At 41.7% G+C, this 18,054-nt stretch overlaps 1 protein-coding gene across 3 annotated transcripts in view; it reads right to left on the bottom strand.

Moving 5' to 3' along the window:
* The window catches only part of CNNM1 (cyclin and CBS domain divalent metal cation transport mediator 1), a 71,896-nt gene that overhangs the window by 43,881 nt on the left and 9,961 nt on the right, over nt 1–18,054 (bottom strand). For all 3 annotated transcript variants that reach the window (XM_073685003.1, XM_073685002.1, XM_073685004.1), the window contains exon 2: nt 11,201–11,344. In XM_073685003.1, coding sequence (XP_073541104.1) covers nt 11,201–11,344 — 144 coding nt within the window. The remainder of the gene's footprint in view (nt 1–11,200; nt 11,345–18,054) is intronic.

Here is an 18,054-nt window from a genome sequence, read left to right as displayed (position 1 = left end):
GGAGGCAGGTAAAGGGGACGTCTCTACCCCGAGCCGGGAAACCGCGTGCCTGCCCCAGCTCCCCGTCGCAGAGCCCGAAGTTCCCCCTGCCGTGCCCGTCGCTGCATCGTCACCGCCGCAGACTAGGCCTCAACCGGAAACCGCGGCCGCGACCTCTGTGACGTCACACGCCTCGACCTCGAGCGTGGCCAAGCAGGAAATACAACCGGCCTGGTCGCAAGGCCTAGTACACCCGGGCGCCGCAATTCCAGCAGCGCCCCCTACCTCCGCGGAGCCACCGGCCTGGTCGCAGGGCCGAGTAACCACGGGCGCCGCCGTTCTTACGGTGCCCTTTGCCTTTAAGGTGCCCCAGGCCTGGTCGCAAGGCCTGGTTAACCCGGGCGCCGCTACCATCAACGCGCCCTCAACATCTAGAGTGCCGCACCTGGGTGAAGATCTATTTGCCCAGCATACGTGCCCGGATGGGCAGCCCTTCATATGGCCCCAGGAGTACATTCAGCTGGAACTCCAGAGAGCAAGGCCCATGTGCGAGCCCCTGATTCCGGCTCCGAAGCCCGTAAAGAGGACCTCGCCCCCGCTGGAGGAGGCACAGTTTGAGTGGGACCCCACTGGAGAAGACCTCATGGGGTTCACTCAGGAGACTCGGGCGGCCGCAGCGGAACGTGCAGAGTGCTGCCGCCAGCAGCTCGAGGTCTTCGAGAAGGAGCGGAGAGAGAGGCGGGTCCGGGAACAGCAAGCACAGATAAGGAGCGCGGAGCAGAAGAGCCGGACCAGGAGGAATCCCCGTGCAGCTCATGGTCCCCGTACCACCGGGACTGTGATTAAATTCAACATGCAGCATGGGTGGGGCTTCATTAGAGACCATCATACCCCCGGCGACGTCTTTGTGACCCGCAGAGACGTAGAAAGCCATCTGCCGGAGGGACACAGAGGTCGTGACCTGTATGTAGGGGACGAGGTCACCTTCACCCGGCTCAAGTGTGCCAAAGGACCCTACGCCCTCCATGTACATCGCCTGACGGAGGAGGAGCTGCGGTGTGAGGAGGAACAAGAGGACCCGGACGGGTCTGAAACTGAAACCAACCAACAAGAAAGAGCAGGAGGACGCCGTCGTTGAAGTACGGTAGAGAGAGACTGTATAAAGTTGCCCGTCGGGGTACCAAGAACTGTTACTTATTTAAAATATGTTCCCCGTTGGGACAAAGTGTGAACTGATGCCCGTGTGTCCCTAGTTCCTAATACCTGGCCGAGGACTGAGAGCGGCCATATCCCCTTTGTATATAGTTGCGCTTCCTAAAGCGCCCCCTACTGGTTTTATGGGAAAACCATTTTTCTTCAAGAGACTGTCGCACTTTACCCGGTCACAAGTTGCACCGTGACCGGAGGAACCAGAGACAGGAATGTTTACAAGAATGTTATTTATGAAAAGTTTATTGCTGATGATATATATATGATGTTTTCTATGTTTATGTTTATGAAAAAAAAATTGTATGTTTGGATGTTTATTCTCTTACAGCCCGAGGACGTGCTGTGATTTACCAGGGGGGAATGTAGCACCCTGAGGATTCGGCTGCTACAGGGGTATTACACCTCAAGCCAGAGGTGTGATATTCCACTCCCGGGTAAGGATGGGGTGTGGAACTGAGCTCAGTAGGCTGCATGCACTACACACATCCCATTTCCGGGGGACAGACCAATGGTACTCCCACTAGAGAAATGTGCAGGTACGACAGTGTCTGTCCCTGGCTGGAGTGGGAGGGGGGTGGAACATCCCAGTAGTGTAGGGGCAGATAGGGGGAGCAGTCTGGGTAATGCTAGGAGCTCATTGGGTGCTGGTCACCTGAGCTCACACATAGAGGGAGTATATAAGGTGGGAACCATCTTAGGACAGGGTCAGTCTTTTGTAGAGGTTTGGTCAGACAAGCAGAGCAGCTCAGCCAGCTCCAAGGCCAAGAGAGTGAGAGAGAGGAGAAAAGAAGGACCCAGAGGGGGAGAAGAGGGAACTCCAAGAACCCAAAATTAGACCAGAGGGTGAAGAGTTGGCACAAGGGTACCGGATCCCAAGCTGGTGGAGGGCACTAATCCTTAGCCAGAGACCGGAGGTCGTGGGCAGGATCTGCCACGACCACCCACTAAATCCACCCGGAAGGCAAACCAAGAATAGGGTCAGGGAACCCAGAGACAAGGGTTTTACCAACAAGAGGCCCGAGGGAGCCGGACTTAGGTGGATCCCTGGTGGGGAAGGCCAGAGAGAAGGACAAGTCAGAAAGGGAGCTCAGGAACACGCTCCAGAATCACCTGGGGGTTGGCCGAGTCCAGGACCTGGTGGACGCAGCACGGCTCGGGTGGTCACTCAAGGCCAGAGTGACCAACACAAAAGCAGTAAGTAAAAACCCTGAACTGCACAGCCCGACTCTGAGTTTCATTACCATCCTCACTGCACCTCCACAACCACCATCCTCTGCAACTGACCCCCCTGAGGCTATACCCCTCCCGTTGGGGGTTATACTACCTGAGCTGCACACACACCACCAGCCTCAGCGGACCCTGCTGCAGCGGCGGCCGTAGTGACCGCAAATCAACGGGTGGCGTAGTCGACACTAAAGAACATCCAGTAACATCTGTAGGACTGCCACACACTGAGCTTGACACCCTGGGCACGGACCGGGTCACCGCCACTCGGAGACTACAACCCCCATCTGATCCGGCTCCGGGTATCCCCCAAACAACACTGGCCCAGGGGGCGCGTCACATTTGCTCCCGCATTTTCTCCAACATACGTCGGAATAGTCTGGGTAGGCTTCTTTGAGTCTGACAGGAGTCAAATGCCATCGGGAAATTATTTTGAAAAAATTTTCTTGAATATTTGCATTAATAAAGAAATTATATGTGTATTTTAGTGTATGTTGCCAGTCACTTTTGGAAAAATTCTTGTGAAGATCAGCTTCCCATTTTAAGATTTGTTTAGATTTGGAGAATTCAAGGTCCGAGTTGAATAGGGAAAATATATTTTTCGTGTTCCATATTTTATCTGAAGAAGGTTGGTCTAATAACGTAATGATGGTATGTGGTAAGGCCAAAGGTAGTGATATTTTATTTCATATAAGTTTCCTTAGTTCTATCAAGTTGAAAATTTCCTCTTCTGGTAGACCGTCAACAGTTTTTAAAGTATAAAAGTTTAGTATTCTGTCTTTATTTGGTCCTGTAAGAATATGAAAATAGTCTTTATTTCCTAATTTAGTCCATTTCCCAGTTGGAAATTTTGGAATAATTAGACTGAAAGTATTTAAAGGAACTTTTTCAGGGGGATAGGGACAAATTTTGTCTGGAGATAGTTTGTAAAGTCTTTTCCATTGTGTAATTGTGGATTTTAAAAGAGGATGAGATGGTAATGATAGATTTGGGATTAATAAATTAATTAGGATTAGGGAAGATAAAGGGATATTTCCATTTGAATATTCTTCTAAAGAGACCCAATTTTGTATGTTGTTTTTTAATAGCCATTTCTTGCTTTGTAATATGATATTAGTCTCGTAATACGCGCAAATATTGGGTAAAGCTATACCTCCGTTCGCCTTACTTTGAAGAGAAGATTTATATTTACTCTTGGGGGTTTGGGGGTCTGCTAATTGCTTGTGTAATTTTTGAATCCAGTGGGGGGGGGGGGTATAAGAAGAGTAATTGATCTAAAAATATATAGGAGTCTAGGAAGAATCATCATTTTGTATCTTTTTATTCTTCCTAACTAAGATGTGTCAGTTTTAGCAAAATTTCTTAGCGTGTTCTGAATTTCTTTAAATATTTCCGAAAGGTTTGTCTCGACTATATGACTCAAAGATTTGGTTATTCTTATACCTAAAAAAATGATTTTGTTCTCCTCCCAAGAAAAAGGGAACTCACTCTTAATGATGTTTTTTAAATTCGAATCCAATTAAAAACTGTGGATTTTTTATTTTCTTTCATTTACTTTATAATAAGAAACAAATGAGAACTTTTCAATTATTTTGGTTATTTCACAAGAGAATTTAAAGGATCCGTAATGGTTATGAGGATGTCGTCAGCAAAAAGTCCTATCTTGTGCTGCCTCAATCCCCAGGGAATTCCCTTGATGTTTTTATTAAGTCTGATTAGTTCTGCAAGGGGTTCTATTGATAGGGTAAATAGTAGCGGTGAAAGGGGGCAACCCTGACGAGTACCATTTTTTAAAGGAAATAAGTTAGAGTACTGATTATTAACTATAGTTTTGGCGGAAGGATTTGAGTAGGGCGCTATTATAGAGTTTAATATATGTTGCCTTCAAAGCCAAATTTTTTAAGTGTTAAAATCATGTAGTTCCAATTCATGCGATCAAATGCTTTTTCGGCATGTATCTAATACATAAGGCTGAATGTGTGTGTGTGTATGTATGTGTGTATGTCCGGGATTGGCATCTGCACCGTCGCAACTACAGCCACAAAATTTTGCACAATCACACGTCTGGACCCCGAGAGCGTCATAGGCTATGTCGTGAGGCGAAATTTTAACCCCGCACGTTCCAATTCACCAAACAATTTTGCCCCTATCTACATAATGGGGAAACAGTGAAAGGAAAAGTGTTGGAGGCAAATTGACAGCTGCCACATGTGAACAAGGGAGAATTAAAGAATGAGAGCGATGGCGCCAAAGAGTATATACCGTACAGTTACTAAGGTGGGGCCCCGACATGGGATACTCATACTCACCACACACGGGGATATGAACACACACACAAAATGCCCCACACACTACCACGTGCATGAACACATATACCACCCTCAGCACACACAAAACGCATCTCACAAAGATTTATCAGGCTGCCAATAGCAACCAATCACAGCTCAGCTTCTATTTTGCTACAGTTAATTAATCTGAGCTGTGATTGGTTAATATAGGCAACAAAGGACATTCTCAGTATAGCAAAGCTTGTGTAAGGTAATAAGATGTCAGTTAGGGTGTGTTGGTGGAAAGGATATGGAAACTGCCAGTTACAGACTATTTTTACCACAATAATGTCTCACGAAAAGGAATTTCATGGCACGAATGTCAGCTAATGCAAAAAGAAAAGCTGCATTATGGGCCAATGAAAAATGTGAAGACCGAGAAACAAGGCTGACACACATGAGAACAGCAGCTGCTTCCTCAAGAGCCAATGAACTTTCTGAGCAGAGGGAAGCGAGGCTTGCAGACAAGAGAACAAGAGCTGCTTCCTCAAGAGCCAATGAACTTTCTGAGCAGAGGGAAGCGAGGCTTGCAGACAAGAGAACAAGAGCTGCTTCCTCAAGGGCCAATGAACTTTCTGAGGAGAGGGAAGCGAGGCTTGCAGACATGAAAACAAGAGCTGCTTCCTCAAGAGCCAATGAACTTTCTGAGCAGAGGGAAGCGAGGCTTGCAGACATGAAAACAAGAGCTGCTTCCTCAAGTGCCAATGAACTTTCTGAGGAGAGGGAAGCGAGGCTTGCAGACATGAAAACAAGAGCTGCTTCCTCAAGAGCCAATGAACTTTCTGAGGAGAGGGAAGCGAGGCTTGCAGACATGAAAACAAGAGCTGCTTCCTCAAGAGCCAATGAACTTTCTGAGGAGAGGGAAGCGAGGCTTGCAGACATGAAAACCAGAGCTGCTTCCTCAAGGGCCAATGAACTTTCTGAGGAGAGAGAAGCGAGGCTTGCAGACAAGAGAACAAGAACTGCTTCCTCAAGAGCCAATGAACTTTCTATCTATTTGTTTTGTGGTTTTTGTGTGGAGAATAAATTTTTGTTAACACATTCTATTTTGCTAACAGCAGTTATTAACTCGGGCGAAGCCGGGTAGTACAGCTAGTTGATAATAAAATTGATGGGATTTTTTCGTTTTCAATCATAGATAGTACATTTATCACTCTTCTGGAGCTATCTGGGGCTTGTCTATTTTTAACAAAACCTACTTGGTCAAAATGAATTAATTCTGGAATAATGTCTTTTATTCTATCTGCTATAATTTTTGCATATAATTTAACATCTACGTTAAGTAGGGAAATGGGACGGTAGTTTTGTGTTAATTCTAAGTTGCTATTTGGTTTGGGGATAACTGTAATATTTGCGAGTAAGGATTCCCTCAGAAAAGAGCCAGCACAGGAATTAAAATTAAAGAAGGGGATTTATTGTCTTTGAGTTTAGTAATAGCAGAGATTATCTCTTCTTTAGTGCAGGGTTCATTTAAAGAATTAAGTTGTTCTGGATTTAATTTAAGTAGAGAGACCTCTTCTAGGAATTTGTTAATATCTTCTGTATTAGATTGTAAATTGTTGGGGTCGTCCTTTAGATTGTATAGATTGGAATAAAATTTCCCAAACTGATTTACAATAGATTGGGGGGATGAAGAGTAACAGTCTGGGTCCTCTATTTTTAAGGATTTTATTCTTGTTTTGAAACGTTGATTTTTCACTCTGTTTGCGGTAAGTTTAGACATTTTATTATAAGAGAAATAAAAATTTTGCCGAGAAAATGTAATCATTTTATCATAATCTTTTAAAAGGAGGGCTATAAATTCTGACCTGAGTTTTAATAGATTAGTTTGTGTTTATGGGTTTTTTTGTTGATTTTTTTCTTCTATGTTGATTTTTTTAGTAATTTCCTTTATTTGCTCTTTAGCCTGTTTTGTGGATAGAGTTTATTTGTATCAAAATTCTGCGAATGACAGCCTTGTGGGCATTCCATAAAGAGTTAGGAGATATTTCGGGGGAATTATTTTCTTTAAAATAATTTTCCAAGGCAATTTCTATTTTTTTTTTATATAAAGGATAATTAAAGAAAAAGGAGTTACCTTTCCATTCTTGGGGGGGGGGGGGGGGGGGGCGTTTTAATGACGACATCCCTAATTTGCATGTTATTGGAGCATGGTCTGACCATGTAATATGACCTATGGAGGCTTCTACAAATTTTTGAATTGATTGTATGTCAGTGAGTATTAAATCAATCCGCGAGTAAGATTTATGTAAATTGGAAAAAAAGGAGAATTCTCTTGAGGAGGAGTTCAAACAACGAAATACATCATACAATTGTTCTTTTATTAACCTATTATTTAAGGAAGGCCTACTACACCTAGTGGAAGCTGTAGAGCCAAGTTGCTTGTTTGGGATGATATTAAAGTCACCTAAAATGATGAGGATACCTTTCTGGATTTTATTTACCTTTTTCATCAATTTATTGAGAAATGTTATTTGTCCTACGCTAGGAGCATAAATGTTGACAATCGTATATGTTACAGATTCCAGTTCACATAATAAAATATGGAATCTTCCATTTGGATCTATTATTTCATCAATAAATTAGAAAGTAATGGTATCCCTTATTGCAGTAAGAACTCCAGCCTTTTTAACTGAAGATGAAGATCTAAAGGAATAAGGAAAAGATCTATGGCTAAATTTAGGAGGGTTTTTTCTTTAAATTTAGTTTCTTGGAAAGAAACTATGTCTGCCTTTGATTGTACAGCCGCCTTCCAAGCGGAATATCGCTTCAATGGACTGTTAAGTCCCTTTACGTTCAAAGATAGGAATTTTAAAGCCATTATAAACTAAAGAAACAATTAAAATTGCAACTAGTACGATCAGTTTTAAACAAGGTATCACCATGTCAACATCTGTATCTTTGTGTTTATAAAGCAATATAGAGGGGAACGAAAAAACAGACATATCTAAACACAAACAGAAAAAAAAAAGTTAAAGCTTTCAGTTTTCTGAGAAACATTAGAGGTGGGAGTGGAAGAAAAAATACACAATATCTCACTCCTTCACCTAACTGGGGAGAAAAAGAAAAAAAGTTCAGCAGTGCTCTGCACAGAAGACCTGGAATTTTGCAGGTGTAAAAAGGATATGTGTTATACAAGATAAGCAATAACTATTAGTTATAAATGTGAGAAGTCATGGACAAATTCGGGCTTTCTGAAGAAACGAAAGAAGAATCCTCAGTGAATATCTGGATAAAGTCAAGTGAAGTCCTCTTTCTCTCCCAGGAGATTATTGTTCTCTAAAAAGAGATGACCTTCCTCCTGGTTTATGACGATATGTGTTTTCCCGCCAAGAAAAATCAGTAATTTCAGAGGGAAGTCCCATTTATATGAGATGTTATTTTGTCTTAGTGTTAAAGTTATCTCTCCCAGGGATTTTCTGAAGCCCAAAGTTTCTCTAGAGAAATCTGGGAAAACCCTGATTGTGTCATATGGTGGCCGAAAGGATTTGTGGTCTCTTTAAGGAGCATTTCTTTGGTCTCAAAGAAGGGAAATTTCGTAATGGTATCTCTAGGTAAATCTTTGGGGATAGATTTCGGTTTTTGAAGTCTGTGTGTACTATCCAGAACCAATTCAAGATTTGAGATAGCTGGGAAGATTTTCTTTAGGATGTTTTTTATGTAGGAGGATAGTTCTGTAGGAGGGACTTGTTCTGGGATCCCTCTAAATTTAAGACTGCATCTCCTATTTCTATCCTCTTGTTCAATTATTTTGGTTTTAAGTATTTTAATTTCAGAGCTTAGGGCCGAATTTGAATCTTCTAACATGTTTTGTCTAGATGAGATATTATCAACTCTTTTTTCTGTATTTTCGGCTTTTTGTTTTATTTCTGTTATTGAATTTTGGAGTGTATCAAATCTTTTATTAAGATTTTCATACATCAAAGATATTGTAGTTTTAAAATAATTGCACATGTAAATTTGAGATGGGGAAAGGTTGATGTGTGGGTCCTCTGGATGTGAGGACCGTGCCTCCATAAAACCCTGATCTACACGGTCAGTGGATATAGAACCCGGTGGTGTATGAAAGTCTATTCTCGGTTTTTGCTTGAACGGTGTTGGGTTTGTGGAAGAGTCGACCGACTCATCATCATTATCAGAAATTGACAGGGAAGAATATTTATTATTTTTATTGTTATCTGTCCAATCTTTTCTTTTGTATCCGGAACTTTTTTCTTCAATACAGAAGGACTTATTCAGGTCTTTAGCAATAGATTTTTCCCCTGAGATAACTTTGATAATATCCTCATTTAAGAGACCTTTATCGATTGTCAACCCTTTTTGAGTTTGTTGTCCTAAAGTAGGAAGGGTATCTTTTGTGATTGCAGAGTTTCCTTGTGAACTATTGGGGTCTTTCCCTCTGTTTTGCTTCCCCTTTTGTGGAATGACCATTTGTTTGGAGGATATAAACTCTTTACAGTGTGGAGTATTAATGTTCACTGTGGGTATATGAGATTGTGGATGGTAGGCAGTAGGCTTAGCAGAGGCAGAAGAGTTCTGGGCTTCTAATACTCCCTGTGCTATATACTTGAGTTTAGCGCGGGTAATAGGGATGTTGTATATACCCTGTCGATTGTCCCCCTGAAGTTTGGGCACATTCTGAGGAGATTTGGGGGTGGCACACGTTGGCTGAAGTCGGCGGAAGTGAGGGATTGCACGCTGCAATTGAAGTAACATACTCACCGCCGGAGCCGCGGTCTCAGTAAATGAAGCCCCGGCTCCGGTCTTCTGGCGCTGAACCCTCTTCTTGATAGACTGCTTCGGTCCACCAGGAGGAAGAGGGGTCTTCTTCCTGAGATCCTGGGTAGAGGAGGAAGACAGCGCAGTGTTTGGAGGCGACAGAAGGCTTGTGCTGAGGAACATGGATGCCGTGGCCTTGGTATTAGAAGTCTCAGCTCTGGTTCCCAGCTGCAGGTCTGTCTTTCCGATAAGCTCTGCATTTTTAATCAACTTTCAGAAAAAGGAAAAACACAGATGCACTGCTGTCTTTATCTCCTCATCAGACGTGACTCTTCGGCCTCATAGGGCTGATTTGTCACGTCTACTGTCTACCCATAGAATCAGTCCACGTGCACAATCAACATCGTCATCAGTCGTGGACGGGTGTCCGGCTCCTTCTTCGTGACTGACACTTGTGTGACATTGCTTGAACTCTATCAGTTCATGAACAATTCTTTGTGACAAAACACTTTCTCCATACTGAGCATAAAGTCTTTGATAAATATCGGCACGGGATGAACCCTCTGACCACAACAAACTAATCACTATACATTGCTCTTCTTTTATGAAAAACACATGTGAGGCGGCCATTGTATTTTGCAGTCACAAATTAACTGACGACAGATTTGCGAACCTGCACAGCAGTGACTGGGGAAACAGCGAAAATGTACAGGAAGCGCCGATAAGACTGTGCGGACAGCAGAAGTGCGGAAAATGTTTTGACTCAACCTTGAAATTATTTAAAGAGTAAATATACATTTATTCATTTATTTTTTATTTACAATCTGGTTCCTAACATGTGTTACAGATCAACGAGGGTCCAGCTCCTGAGACACCCACTGATCACTCACAAACCTGCTCTGCTCAGCAGGCAGCGGTGGGGAACTTGTGCAAAAAGTCTGTAAGTCCATACTCCAGCCTCTGTACAGCAGGGGTGGGGAAAGTGTTTCAGCCAAGGGCTGTACAAGTTTATAATGCCCATATACTGCTCTTTAGAGCACTTCTGCCTGCTGAGAATAGCGGTATTTGTTGACGAACGGTGGGGGTCTTATCAGCCAGACCCCCACCGACCTGCTGCATAATTTAGAAAAGGACTAGATATAAAATAAAAAAAATAGGTATCCTTTAATACAATAGACATAAAAGGAGGGACCTATGAATTAGTTCCTGTTTACGTGCCTCTAGTTAGGATTCTGACATGGAGTAAGTACACTAGCCTCATCAGGTCTAGATCCATTTAATCATGCATTTAGGATATGTGCACATAGAGGCAGTGAGAAACTATGATATTTTTTTATGGAAACCACTTAATGAAATGTTCCACATTTAGGGAGTTTTAGAACTATTTTTTTTCCATTTTTTAGAGTTTTTTCCTGAAGTTTTTTTTCTTTGCAGCCTTTTGATTGGAAAGTGGCTATTTTGGAGCGTTTTCCATTCAGATCCGCATAAAGGAAATGACGAGCACTTTCTTCGCAGCATTTTTCAAAACATGAAACAGAAAAAAGACCAAAAGACTGGACATAAGAACAGCAAAGTAGTTTTACAAAAGAAATAAATATGAAGAGTTTTTCAAGTGTTTTTGGAACAGAGCCATTCCAAAAATTCCTGTGTGCGCACACAGCCTTAGTTTATACTGTGAAATCTGGGGACAGATCCACTTTTTTGTAGCAGAATGTGCACCATATTGTAAATGTGATACTTACTGTACAGATCAGTCTCATCCAGTATCTCTGACTTTATGATCTCTTCTATGATATCCTCTAATGTCACAATTCCCATCACTTCATAAAACGGATCCCCTTCTCCTTCGTTATTGACCCGCTGTACTATGGCCAGGTGAGATTTACCTACAACAATGCAAAGATAAAACTGCACTTCAGCAACTTAGTCTGCAGCGAGAATACATAAACTGTTATAATACCGGATGTACCACTCATCAGTAATAACAGCCAAAATCAGGGTCTGTTCACACTTGCATCATAGCATCCATTTAATATGAGCAATAGCAGCCAAGCTGGATGTAAAGTCTTACAGATACAGGAGAAACCAGACAGATACCATTCCCTTCTATAGCTGTGAGGTTGCATGAAGCTGTAGTACGTCCAGATGTAGAAGGACCTCAAGTGAACATGTCATCAAGAAATTACCTATTGTTGAAATACATTTTTTGTACGTTAAATACATATTTTTTAAAATATGTATTTTTATATGAAAAAAAATCTTGCAATTTTCAAGCTGCCCATTAGACCTAATATTAGACTCCTGCTTCCTGTTCTTCACATGGACATTAAAGAAGTTGTCCACTACTTTTGAAGAAGTTGTCCGCACGCGGCACCCCCTGCCGATCAACTGTTATCGGTGCCGGCGGCCACCGGAAGTGCTCACCTGCGGGGCTCCGCCGTCAAGTGGTAGTGGCCGCCGCGGTGTACTGCACATCCGCCTCCCATTTAATTTGTAATCTTACGGAAGAGGGACCAATAACAGCTGATCGGTGGGGGGGTGCAGCGGATAGGACATCAATGTAAAAGTAGTGGACAATCCCTTTAACAGCAATATACTAAGGCCCTATTTGTTTGACTAGGAGTATAAACTGAGCGTACTCTAATTGGGTAAGAGGTCATTGTGAGGCAAGAGGAGGTGAGCTGGGACATAAGCTCCTGAAAATGGTGGATCGTGTTATCTACTGTATAAAGTTGTTATCAATTATTGTGCAGGAGGTGTTGAGCTGTGACATCACCTATTGTGAATGGTGGATCCTGTGTTATCTACTGTATATAGAGGTGTTATCAGTCATTGTAGAGGAGGAGGATGTGAGCTGTGATATCACCTATTGTGAATGGTGGATCCTGTGTTATCTACTGTATATAGAGGTGTTATCAGTCATTGTACAGGAGGAGGATGTGAGCTGTGATATCTGCTAATGTGAATGGTGGATCCTTTGTTATCAGTCATTGTACAGGAGGAGGGGGAGCAGATGGGCTGTGATATCACATATTGTGAATGGTGGACCCTGTTATCTACTGTATATAGAGGTGTTATCAGTCATTGTACAGGAGGGGGAGGGGAGCTGTGACATCACCTATCGTGACTGATGGATCCTATTATTACACATTGTACAGAAGGTGAGCTATGATATCACTTATTGAGAATGGTGGATCCTGTGTCATCTACTGTATGCAGCGGCTATCAGTCATTGTACAGGTGGAGGTGAGCTGTGACATCACCTATTGTGAATCCTTTATCTACTGTATATAGGGACAGTTAAAAGGACACTGGTCTATGCGTTTCAAGCTGTAAAGCACTTAATCCCTTCTCGCCCATTTTTGTTACATTTTTTTCTTTTTTTTTAACTTTTCAATTAAAAGTCATGTTTTAATTTTTATACATTGAGCGGATACTCTTTTTTTCTTCTTGCCTGTAGCCCAGGTGCCGGTCTGGAGTTTGTGCACCGCATTTCCATGATAGAGGTTTCAACTTTGCTGCACTTGGTGATCTGAATAATTCCTTTTTCCCTATCCCTAGTTTTCCTTCTTGGCAGTACACTCCGCCTGAGGAAGTCTATACGAAACATGTTATACAGCAACACGAAGGCCTCATTCACATGTCAGTATTTACCGAGTACGAGAAAAACAGACCGATTTTTTGTTATCAAACTTTGATATCATGCATACAAACACACATATATATCAGTATTGTTTTTGATTAATTGAAAAAAACCTGAAATTTGTAAAAAAAAAATTGTTTCTAAAGTTTTTTAAAAGAGCTATTTGATTTTTTAAAATCTTTTTTCTTTTAATCCTCTTCTGCAACTTGAGCCTGATCGCTTCTTCTATATACTACAAAAACCACAACTACAAGCAAAAAACAACCTGTAATACAGCTCCATCAACAGAAAAATAAAAAAAAAGTTATGGGTCTCAGAAAATGTTGACACAAACCAAATACTTTTACAAAGTTTAATTTTTTTAAATCACTAAAACAGTTAAACTATATTTTTGGTATCACCATAGTTGTACTCATCTGGAGAATCATGTTTCACAGCACAATGAATGCTGAAAAAAAACAAAATCCAAAAAACATTGAAGGAATCTTTTTTTGCAACATTTCACTCTACTTGTAATTTTTCCCATGTTTCAGGTCATTGTATGGTAAAGTGAATGACATTTTTCATAAGTACTATTCCCGCCAAAGAAAAAGAAAACTCTCACATGGCTATGACGGGAAAAGAAGGAAAGTTATGGCTCTTGGAAAAAAGAGAAAAAAAAAAAAAAAGTCAAACGATAAAAAAAAAAATGCTCAGTCGCTGAATGGTTAAAACAATTAAAAAAGTTACATACTGTATATGCATATATCTCAGCACTTGCAGGGCACTGCAGCATCTTTGTGCTTGTTATTGTATTGCAGTCGCAGCAGATTTGCACCTGCCCATTAATTTCACTTTGTTAGGTGCTGACTTTTGCTATTTTTACAGCATATACAACCCCTGTTGTGCCATGTCTATGAGTCTATGATCTGTTTCTTTCAACAACATTCAACAACTGAATGAACATCCTCCGAGCCCGGTGATTCCATAATTTTTGCCAGGGGTTGTATGTAAGAAAACTGCATCGCTCAGCAAATTGATTCAATGGGGATGCAATATTTGATGCCACATGAATAAGAAAAATACAAGTATATATGCATATAAGAAGCATTTAACCCCTTTCCGACCTTGTAAGTAATAATACGTAGCTGTGCCCTGGGACTTATGGACAAGCTAGGTATTATTACGCGCGGTGCGATCGATGCCGGGTGTCAGCTGATTGTCACAGCTGACACCCGGTACTATGTCCTGGGAGCGGTCCTGCACCGCTCCCTGCACATTAACCCCGGCAATGCTGCGATCGAAGTCGATCGCAGCATTGCGGTGGCAAGAGGGGAGGTGATCGTTATACTCACCTCTCCTGCCGGCGTCCAGCGATGTCTACGGAGGTTTCTGGATGTTGCCATGACGACCCAATGTCGTCATGACAACATCCGGGTCACCAGGACGTTACTTTGGTCATGCGCAGTGCGCGACCAAAGTAATGTCTCCCCTGTGTGCAGTGCTGACAGGCTGCATGGCATAGGGAGCTGCTGCTCTCTATGCCATGCACTGCCGATCAGGCTGCAAAAAGTGAAAGTCCCATAGTGGGACAATGTGTAAAAGTAAAAAAAAAAAGTAGAAAAGTGAAAAAAAAAAAATGAAAAAAAATTGTAAAAATATAAAAAAAAATGAAAAAAAATAATCCCCAAAAAATAAAAATATATTGAACCCATAATATTTATTTATTATGAAAAAAAAAATTAAACCAATAAAAGTACACATATTTGGTATCGCCGCGTCCGAAACGACTTGACATATAAAACTGTCCCACTAGTTAACCCCTTTAGTGAACATGGTAAAAAAATAAAAATAAAAAACAAAGCAAAAAACAATGCTTTATCATCATACCGCCAAACAAAAATGGAATAACACGCGATCAAAAAGACGAATGTAAATAAAAATGGTCCTGCTGAAAACGTCATCTTGTCCTGCAAAAAACAAGCCGCCACACAGCTCCATCATCATAAAAATAAAAAAGTTATAGCTCTCAGAATAAAGCAATACAAAAAATTATTTTTTCTAGAAAATCGTTATTGTGTAGAAGCGCCAAAACATAAAAAAAGCTATATAAATGCGGTATCACTGTAAACGTACTGACCCGAAGAATACAACTACCTTATCAGTTTTACCACATGAGGAACGGCATAAAAAAAACCGCAAAAAAATAATTTCTGAATTGTTGGTTTTTGTTTATTCTGCCCCCCAAAAATCAGAATAGAAAGCGATCAAAAAATGTCACGTGCTCGAAAATGGTACCAATAAAAACGTCAACTTGTCCCGCAAAAAACAAGCCGTCACATGACTCTGTCGGCCAAAATATGGAAAAAATATAGCTCTCAAAATATGGTGATGCAAAAACTAGTCTTTGCAAAAAAAGTGTCTTTTAGTGTGACAGCTGTCAATCATAAAAACCCGATATGAATCTGGTATCGCTGTAGTCGCACCGACCCGAAGAATAAAGTCGTCTAATCACTTATACCACACGAGGAATGGTGTAAAAAAAATAAACTCTAGGGTTAAGGTTGTGCTAGGGTTAGGGTTGCACTGAGTATCGCGGGTGTTCGAGTGACATGTTCGAGTCTCCGCCCTATATGCTTCGCGGCCAAAAAAAACATTACTGGGATCGCCTGCCATGCACGAGCGATCCCCGCATGTTTTTTTTTGGGTGTCTAACAACCGTGAAACATGCGGGGCAGGGACTCGAGCATGTCACTCGAGCACCCGCGATACTTGGTGCATACCCGAGCACTTGCACTCAAGACTAATGACAACTTATTCAATATGATGACCTAATGTTATCAAATTCTGTTGTACCTTTGGGTTCAAAATGTACACTATACCCCTTGATAAAATCCTTGAGGGGTCTAGTTTCCAAAATGGAGTCAATTGTGGGGGGTTTCCACTATTTCAGCACATCAGGGGCGCCCGAAATGCGACATGGCGTCCGCTCTTGATTCCAGGCAATTTTGCGTTCAAAAAGTCACACAGTGCTCCTTCCTTTCTGAACTCTGCCGTGTGTCCAGTGTATTTTCCCCACATATGGGGTATTGGCGTACTCAGGAGAAATTGCACAACAGTTTTTAGGTTCCATTTTCTCCTCTTACCCTTGTGAAACGAAAAAATTTGGGGCAAAAAGATCATTTTTGTGGAAAAAGTTAGATTTTTTTATTTTCACGGCTTCATGTTCTAAACTTCTGTGAAGCACCTGGGGGTTAAGGGAGCTCACCACACATCTAGATACGTTCCCTCAGGGGTCTAGTTTCTAAAATGGTGTCACCTGTGGGGGTTTTCCACTGTTTAGGCACATCAGGGGCACATCCTCTAATTATTCAAGCAAATTTTACATTCAAAAAGTCAAATGGCGCTCCTTCCCTCCCGAACCCTGCCGTGCGCCCAAACAGTGGTTTTCCCCCACATATGGGGTATCGGCTTACTCAGGAGAGATTGCACAAGTTGCATGGTGCAATTTCTCCTGTTACCCTTATGAAAATGCAAAACTGGGGGCTGAAATACATTTTTGTGGGAGAAATGTGACAATTTTATTTTCACAGCTCAATGTTATAAACTTCTGTGAAGCACCTGAGGGTTCAAGATGCTCACCACACATCTAGATAAGTTCCCTGAGGGGTCTAGTTTCCAAAATGGTGTCACTTGTGGAGGGTTTCCACTGTTTAGGCACATGAGGGGCTCTCCAAACGCAACATGGCGTCCGCTAATTATTCAAGCAAATTTTACATTCAAAAAGTCAAATTGCGCTCCTTCCCTTCTGAGCCGTGCTGTGCGCCCAAACAGTGATTTTTCCCAAAGTATGGGGTATCTGCTTGCTCAGGGGAAATTGCACAACTTTTGGGGTCCATTTTTTCCTGTTACCCATGCAAAAAAAAATAAATTTGGGTCTAAAGTAACATTTTTGTGAAAAAAGTTAAATGTTCATTTTTTTCTTCCCCATTCCAAAAATTCCTGTGAGCACGTGAAGGGTTAATAAACTTCTTGAATGTGGTTTTGAGCACCTTGAGGGGTGCAGTTTTTAGAATGGTGTCACTTTTGGGTATTTTCTGTCATAAAGGCCCCTCAAAGCCACTTCAAATGTGATGTGGTCCCTAAAAAAATGGTTTTGTAAATTTTGTTGGAAAAATGAGAAATCGCTGATCAACATTTAACCCTTATAGCGCACTAATAAAAAAAAATGTTCGTTCCAAAATTGTGCTGATGTAAAGTACACCGCGTGCAGAATTATTAGGCAAATGAGTATTTTGATCACATGATACTTTTTATACATGTTGTCCTACTCCAAGCTGCATAGGTTTGAGAACCAACTACCAATTAAGTAAATCTGGTGATGTGCATCTCTGTAATGAGGAGGGGTGTTGACTAATGACATCAACACCCTATATAAGGTGTGCTTAAGTATTAGGCAACTTCCTTTCCTTTGGCAAAATGGGTCAGAAGAGAGATTTGACGGGCTCTGAAAAGTCCAAAATTGTGAGATGTCTTGCAGAGGGATGCAGCAGTCTTGAAATTTACAAACTTTTGAAGCGTGATCACTGAACAATCAAGCGTTTCATGGCAAATAGCCAACAGGGTCGCAAGAAGCGTGTTGGCCAAAAAAGGCGCAAAATAACTGCCCATGAATTGAGGAAAATCAAGCGTGAAGCTGCCAAGATGCTATTCGCCACCAGTTTTGCCATATTTCAGAGCTGCAACGTTACTGGAGTATCAAAAAGCACAAGGTGTGCGATACTCAGGGACATGGCCAAGGTAAGGAAGGCTGAAAAACGACCACCTTTGAATAAGAAACATAAGATAAAACGTCAAGAATGGGCCAAGAAGTATCTTAAGACTGATTTTTCAAAGGTTTTATGGACTGATGAAATGAGAGTGACTCTTGATGGGCCAGAGGCTGGATCAGTAAAGGGCAGAGAGCTCCACTCC

This window comes from Phyllobates terribilis, unplaced genomic scaffold (genome assembly GCF_046119375.1).
Source record: "Phyllobates terribilis strain yellow unplaced genomic scaffold, ASM4611937v1 Scaffold_5__5_contigs__length_657084704, whole genome shotgun sequence".
Taxonomy (NCBI): Eukaryota; Metazoa; Chordata; class Amphibia; order Anura; family Dendrobatidae; genus Phyllobates; species Phyllobates terribilis.
Note: the sequence above shows the minus strand (reverse complement) of the source record. Positions and strands in the feature narration are given on the sequence as shown.